Consider the following 7,454-nt stretch of genomic DNA (forward strand, 5'->3'; position numbering starts at 1 on the left):
ACACCCACCTCCCCCTGCCCAGCCCACGATGCTGACCCCTGACAGCCCGAGCTGCTGTTTCTGTTCCACCAGAAACAGCTCAAAACCCCCATTGCACAATGTTTGTTTATTCTGGGGTGTTTGCACGCCCAGTGCCAAGGAAGTCAGGTGGTTTCAAGGAAATCCCTGGCATCACCCCAGCCCTGCACCCCTGAGGGCTCAGCAGGACCCTCAGGGTGATGATCTGCTCCCAAATCTGCTGCTGCTCTGCTCCAGACATGTTTGCTCACAACCTCTCCAAGGCTAAAATGCAGGAGGAAAAAGCTTTAATTAAAGCACTGAGGCACAAATGCTGCAGAGAAGGATGAAATTCCATCTCACAGCCCCAAAAGGGACCCCCAGCCACTGATCCAAACTGCAAAACATCCGATTTTCAGCAATGATTAAAAAAAAAATCACAACCACCAACACATCAACAGCGACATTCACAAATCCCAGCAGGTAAAAATATAGATTTTTTTTTTTGTCTCCTTACAATCATTTACTGCTCAGTGATATAAAACTCTTCAGCAAGTTATCCCAGCATTTTTGTGCGTAAACAACCTACAGTACATTTTCCACTCCTTTTTCCACAGAGCAGGAGGGGTTTGGTTGGAGGAGCTGGCCTGACAAGGACAGGTTTGTGCGTTCAGAGCATTTTGGAGTGTGACAGTGAGGACTGCCATGGACAGGCTCTAAACCTCTTCCTTCAACATTTAATTTATTTTTTCTTGTTTATTTCTAAGCACAAGAACATTTAAAACCCAAGACCAGACCTGGGGTAAAAACCCTGAGAAGAAAAACTAATAAAAACTCAATTTCTCGCCACCAAATTTCACTTTTCTGTGGCACAATTGCTTTAGATCAACACATTTTTCTGCTCCTCGGAAATCCTGAGGGGTCCACATTAGTGCCTTGGTCCTCTCTATCTCAGTTTTATCAAATTACAGCTCTGGGAGTGTTTAAAACAACCAAGTTTGAGCTCAAAATGCCCAGGTAAACCTCAAGCTCTGGGGCTGCTGAGCTCCTCCACAGCCAGGTTTCCCTGCTGTGAAATTATTTCCACATTTAAAAAAAAGCAACTTATTTTAAATTGCTCAGATAAATCCTGGAGTCACCTGGGAACAGCAAGTCCAGAACAGCCTCCTGCTCTGTACCCAAATGTTCCTTTCTTCACCCACCATGAGGGTCCTGCCCTTATTGCAAGAACAGCTGGAGTGGGGTGAAATGGAGTTTGGCAAAACACAAGTCAAGACTTGTGGGAGAGAACTGAAAATTTGGGGTTTGGTGGGGATTTAAGGACAGGATTTAAGTTAAGACACAGCCACACAGAGCTGCACCACTTGTGCTCTAAACTCTACAACAGCTTAAAACTATGAAAGGCAGCGTTGGGAACATTCACAGCTTATTCATAGGCAAGTTAAAAGCTTGTTGTGGGCCTAAAATTTGGTGTATTATAAAGAAAAACTGGTAAAAACCTTGTGCTTCCTGCAAACCCTGCCCAGGAGCCCTGCTGGTCCCAGCCATAATCCCATTTTCTGGGGTAAATGGATAAAATGCAGGAAAAATGAGTGAGGGGATGAAGTTTAGGTTGGGATGAGAAGCTAAAATAGGGATTGAGATGGGGTTTAAAGCACTGGGAGCTGTGGTGCCTCCAGAGAGGGGCAGGAGGGTTTGTTCCCATCTGTCCCTCACAGGAGGCTGCCCATGGGATGGATGTGCTGGCCTGGGGTCACATCCAAGCAAAAACCTTCCCAGGGCAAAGGAACCGGCTCAGACTGGGGGGATTCACATCAGCACTCACAGAGGCAAAGTCAAACCAAACCTGGAGCTCCCTGGGCGGCTGAACAACAGAAAAAACTGAGTTTGAACTTGGAAATAACTTGGAGATGGTAACAGAGAAATAAAAGCTTGGGGATTTGGCTTGGAAATGTCTCTTCCAAAGAAAAGCTGCCTCAGTGAGTGAAAACATGATTATTTTGTCCTCCCACTGTGGTTAATTTTGGCACCTGGCCAGGAGGAAAGACGTGGGACACTGTTTCAACACCCGGGGATGCGTTGGCTTACGAGCGTGAAAAGCAGCTTGGAAAAATCTCCACAATAAATCTTCTCCAGCCCTGTGGACAGACAGACATTCCAGCATTTGGAAAGAAAGGACATGGACAGGCTCTGAAGTCCCAGTTCAAGGCGAGTACTGGCCAGGGTGGCTCACGGGGATGCTCCAGTCCCAGCTGCCCGGCTCCTCCTGGCCCTGGAATTCCCAGCTGGATCCAAGGAAAGCAGGAACCCCTACACTGCCAGAGTGGCCATCTTCTGCAGGGAAAAGAGAAACAGGAGAGCTCACAGCAAGGAGGGCAGGAGAGGGTAAAGCAGGAGACAGCTCAGCTCAGCACACGGGGAGGTGAATGCAGCTCCATGGAATCGCTGCCCGTGGCAGGAACCACCTGAGGATTTACTTCATCCCTTCCATCCGAGCACACAAAAACCTGTTTCACTCTTCACATCACCTTCCAGCCTCCTGCCAGCCCTCCTGAAGGGTGTTCCCATCGCAGCCTGAGCCCACACCAGCTGACAGGGGTGGAGAAGAGAGGCAGGGTGGTCACTCAGGGCTGCTCACTTTTATTTACCCTTCTCCACGGGCAGCTGCACTTCCAGAACCACCCAGGAACCATCACAACGACCATCCTGTGCATTAACCACAACAAATACTTAGAGCTTTGATAAAACTCCTCCCTCTGCCTCGCTCAGGGCCCAGCAGACACCAGGAACACACTCAGACAGTGAAAGTCAAAGATATATCCATGATCCGGTGACTCCTGCAAAATCCCCAAGAGCAGCAACATCTCCACACCTCGGGCCCAGGGGAGAGCCCTGCTCAGCTCCATCCCATGTCCTGACCCAGGGATGGAGCAAACTGGCCTTCAAACACAATTTGCAGCAGCCAGCACAAGCACAAGCACCAGTAAAGCCAGTTGGATCCCCCTCTGAGCTCCCCCATAATCTCAGGTTTTATCCAGCACAAGATTCCTGCTGCTCCGTGGGTTTGTGGAGCCCAGAGTGCTTTCCATGCAACACAAATCAAGAGAAATCCGACTTACTAACCCCACAGAGAGCACACCCAAGCTGCTTGCAGTGGCACTCAGAGGCAAGCATTTCCCTCTGGAGGCTGCAAAGGAAACAGAGAAGCACAGCAGGGCTCTCAGTGCATTTTAAAGGAGATTGAAATAGGAAAAGCAGCAAAGCAAATGAGGGGAGGAGTGAAGCAGCCCCAGAATTTCCTGTCAGCCCAGGCCAGGTTTGTGTTGCAGCAGGAGGTGACAGAAGGCAGGGACATCACTTGGCTGCAGTAAAAACTGGGACAAAGAGGGCATTTCTTACTTTTCCAATCAGGTTTTAGCCCAGAAGCAAAATCCTACCCAGAATGAACCCCCCTGATGGAAACCTGCCTGACACTGAAAGACTGGCACCAGAATTCCAATTGGAATTGGGGGTGGGATTTTTATGTTTTGGGGTTGGTTTTGAGGGTTTTTTCCAGCTGTTTGTTTTCCCTTAATCCAGTCCAGGCTGGGTGATTTCCATGCAGAAACACAGACCCTGCTGGAGATGCTGGGAAGGGTCTGGATCTCAGAGAGGACCACGGGTGATGATGGTGGGGAGGGGGAGCAGAGGGGAGGTACCACCTGGACAGTGACTTCCAGCTGTGGCTGCTCAGCCCCTTCTCGAGCTTCCAGGGATGGGAAAGGCCCTCGAGCTTCCAGGGATGGCAGAGGCCCCAGCAGATGGAGGGGTTTGCTGCCCAGGCTGTGGTGCCGCGGGCGCTTTACGGTGTCGGCGCTGGCCCGCGGGGTAAAGCTGTTCCTCCTCATCCTCACAGGGCTCTGCCTGCTGGGGAGGTCGTGCTGATCCCACACAGAGGGAATCACCAGGAATGAAAAGGGGGAACCAGAGTTTAAAGGCACGTCACACACCTCCAGCACCCCACCCTGAATCTCCCGGTGACCCCGCATGGGGCTGCGCCTTCCCCGGCGTGGGAAACAACTAAATCCATCGTGGAGACAACTGGAAAGTGATTTTTCAGCAGTTTTACTTCCCTTTGGGACTTTGGTTTTTCTTGGGTGGCTCTGTTTTGGTTTGGTTGGTTTTTATTTTAATTTTTATTTATTTTTTTTCCTCTCTGCACAATCAATTTAAGGAGAAAAAGAAATAAGCAAGTAGAAAAATCTCCCTCCTTCTTCTGCCCCAGAGCAGCTGTGTTACCCAAGCAAAGCAAAGAACAGAAACAGCCTCCAGGTGGGCAGCAATGATTTCCATGCAGGGACAGCAGAGAAGTTGGAAAAGTGATAAATCCCAGAGTGGTTTGGGTTGGAAGGACCTTTAAACATCACCTAATCCAATTAAAAATCACCAAATCCTTTGCTGTGAGCAGGGACATGCTGGAAACCACGAGGATCCACACAAATCATGCCCAACATCCTCGGTTTGGCATCTGGCAGCTCCACAAACCCTCCAGCCACAGCTGCAGGTCCTGCTCTCCCCAGTCCCTCGTCACAACAGAATAACCAGACCCAAGAGCCCTTCATAAAATCCAACAAAAAGCCTAAATCTACCAAAAACCACCCAAAATCAGATGCATTCAGACTTCCTGTGAGCTCCCAGAGCAGAGCTGCTTTGTGCTCCCTAATTGGGGGAATTAATTAGTGGCAATCACTGAGCTTTTCCCTGACAGTCCCTTTGGAAAACAGGGTTTGCAAAACCAAGGACCTCAAAGATCAGCAACTCCCCCAGGTTTGGGATGTGGTTACAAGGTGCATGGTCAACAGTCATTTAAATAATGGCAGAGAGGATTTCAGAACGAGAAAACCCATCAAGACAAAGAGAAAAATCCACTTTAACCCCTTTGCCAAGTCCTTTTGGAATTACCAATAACCATCAGCAACAGATTGAGAACTGAAAACTGAGAATGAGACCTGGAGTTTAAAATCTTTGCCCTAAATTTTCCCATTCTGCTCCCCACAACAGAAAAATATCCCCCATGGCCTGGGCAGCACCAATGCACAATCCAATAAATTCTGCTTTTGGGGGTTACTCCTGAAGAGAATCCTTCTCCTCACTGAAAGGCACCAGGAAGGTCTAGCAAGTGTTCAAGAGGGTTTTGTGATTTATTTTGGGAAAGGTGGAGCCAAAACTTACTGAGTTGAGGGAGGGTTTGTCCCTGTGGGTGTTGACTGCTTCCACATTCAGGGTAATTGTCTCCACTTTGCAGCCTTCACCCAAGAGAAAGAGAAGTTTGTATCAGTAATTTATTAAAAAAAAAAACAGCAGGGAAAGCAAACAGGAATAAATTTCTTATTTATAAAAAATAATGCAGCTCATAAATCCACAGTTCACCCCACAAACAGAAGTTTACACTTCATTTGGTGGATTTTACATGTGAGAGCACAGCCCTGCATTATTTGGGCTGCACAGAAAAGCAAATTTTAACTGACTGAACCCCAAGTTTGCAGGCACAGCCTTCCCCACCCACAGGGAAAATCCAATTGTTTAAAAGAGAGGCCAGGAGAGAAGACCCTGCACCTCCTCATCTGCTCATCCAACACCCCCAACCCTCCAGAAACCTCTTCTGTGGGAACATTTTGTATGTTGAGCAGGAAATAACCTAATTGTGTATTACCAAAACCTCCCAGAGCATGGCCAGGTGCTGCCACACCTGGACACAAACCAGCCCACAACATCCCCACACACAAACCAGGACAGGAATCCAAATGAAAAATTGAAATAAAGCAGTTATTTACCATAGGCAACAGGTGTGAGCTTGAGAATGGTGTGGAGGGGGCAGCGCAGGTAGGGCAGCTCATCTAGGGCAGAGAAAGGTGTTGTGGGGTCACCTGGGATGTCACAGCCCCCCTCCTGTCCCCTCCCCTGCAGGGATGTCCCTGCCCATCACAGGGGGCCTGGACCAAACCCTTTGAAGGGTCCCTTCAACCCAAACCATTCTGGGATTGAATGGGAATTGTGCTGGGAATAAAAGCAGCCAGACCTTGAGTCAGCAGTGAGACCCAGAAACCCCAAATACAGGAGATGGAAATGAGAGTGGAGCCTGATCTGGCTCAGGGCTCTCCAACACCTGGCACTGCTGGGTTAAGGGTTGGATTCAACCCTCTAAAAGGGCTTTTCCAACCCAAACAATTCCATAATTCCATAATTTCCAGTGCACAGGGCCAGCCAGAGGAAACCTGTGGCACAAGGCTGGGAAAGCACCTCAGCAACAGCTGCCATGGGCCCACAGGAGATTTATTCACAGCTGTATTTAAAAACTTATAAAGCTCTTTCGAGGTTTATTAACTTCATTAAAAGTTTTATGAAGCTCTAGTGCCGCTCACTGGAGCTTGCAGCACACTGGAACCTTCCAGGTGTGTGTGCTGTGCAAGGAATCAGCACGATTTTCAAATTTCCCTGGGATGGAGCAGTCCTGCCAGGCTGCTGAGGCTCTTTAATTCAGCAGAAAACTTTTTCTTTACGTTAAAAACCGATCCCCTACACATTCTGCAAGCTGAAAACAGCTCCAGAAACAACATCTGGGCAGAAAAACCAGCAGCACATCCCCAGGGGAGCTCCTTGCCCCTGCTGCAGTGCAAGGGTTAAAGCACCACTGAAACATTTCCTTTCCTCCTTTTTTAAACAGCTCTTCCCTAGTTAAAAAAATATAAAAATATAAAATCCACGCAGACATTCCAAACCACCCTCCCAAAAAGAGGAAGCAGGGAACCAGCCCAAGCATCATCCCTTTATTTTTGTACCTGCACTCTTGTCAAGAAAATAAGCCAGGAGGCACCTCATAACTGCCTGGTGGGAGATAACCAGGACGTTGCCTTGCCTTTCCAGCTCCATAATTACCGGCTCCAGGCGCTGCACCAGGTCCTGGTAGGACTGGAAAACCAAACAGGAATTGGTCAAGGGGTTGTGTAAACACAGGGGGTAAAGCAGAGGTGGCAATTAACAGCGTCACATTCAGGGAAATAGCGCTTCAAGCAGCAAGATGAGGAGGTTATGGGTGATGTGGTAAAAATAGTGGGAGACAAAACCCAAAAAAAGCCAAAGCAGAAAGTGAAATTCGGTGTCAGAACCTTCAGGCCGTGGGAGGGCTCAGATTATTGGTAACCCATTGAGTGCAGCCAGGAAAAAACCCAAATAAAATAGTGAGTGATTCATTGAAACAGGCTGTGAAGTAAACTCAGAAATGACTCCAGGCCACACCCACGATAATTTTATTTCCCAGATGGTTTCTCAGTGACAATTCAGGCCTGGGATGCAGAACCCCCTCGGTGTCTGAGGGCAGCATCCAAATTTATGGATTTAAATTGGATCTGCACACCCCAGTGAGGGAAATCAAGAAACATTTCCCCCAAAAGAGAATTGGGATCCTAATGTTCTCCATT

General features: G+C 48.4%; 2 protein-coding genes across 9 annotated transcripts in view; one reads left to right on the top strand and one right to left on the bottom strand.

Moving 5' to 3' along the window:
* PLEKHA6 (pleckstrin homology domain containing A6) overlaps positions 1-7,454 on the top strand; it is a 150,689-nt gene that overhangs the window by 46,720 nt on the left and 96,515 nt on the right. The gene's annotated exons all lie outside the window — the stretch shown is intronic.
* Positions 1-7,454, bottom strand: part of PFKFB2 (6-phosphofructo-2-kinase/fructose-2,6-biphosphatase 2) — a 24,411-nt gene that overhangs the window by 10,899 nt on the left and 6,058 nt on the right. For 2 of the 8 annotated variants that reach the window (XM_015650631.3, XM_033519956.1), the window contains 6 exons: positions 6,816-6,945; positions 5,811-5,873; positions 5,209-5,282; positions 3,699-3,917; positions 3,121-3,184; positions 288-2,331 (listed from right to left, as the gene is read on the bottom strand). In XM_015650631.3, the coding sequence (XP_015506117.1) occupies positions 3,158-3,184; positions 3,699-3,917; positions 5,209-5,282; positions 5,811-5,873; positions 6,816-6,945 (513 nt within the window). In that variant the 3' untranslated portion in view covers positions 288-2,331; positions 3,121-3,157. Of the gene's footprint in view, positions 1-287; positions 2,332-3,120; positions 3,918-5,208; positions 5,283-5,810; positions 5,874-6,815; positions 6,946-7,454 lie in introns of those variants that run through there. The other 6 variants (XR_004500297.1, XR_001525032.3, XR_001525034.3 and 3 more) reach the window with 4 other exon arrangements.

This window comes from Parus major, chromosome 26 (assembly GCF_001522545.3).
Source record: "Parus major isolate Abel chromosome 26, Parus_major1.1, whole genome shotgun sequence".
NCBI lineage: Eukaryota > Metazoa > Chordata > Aves > Passeriformes > Paridae > Parus > Parus major.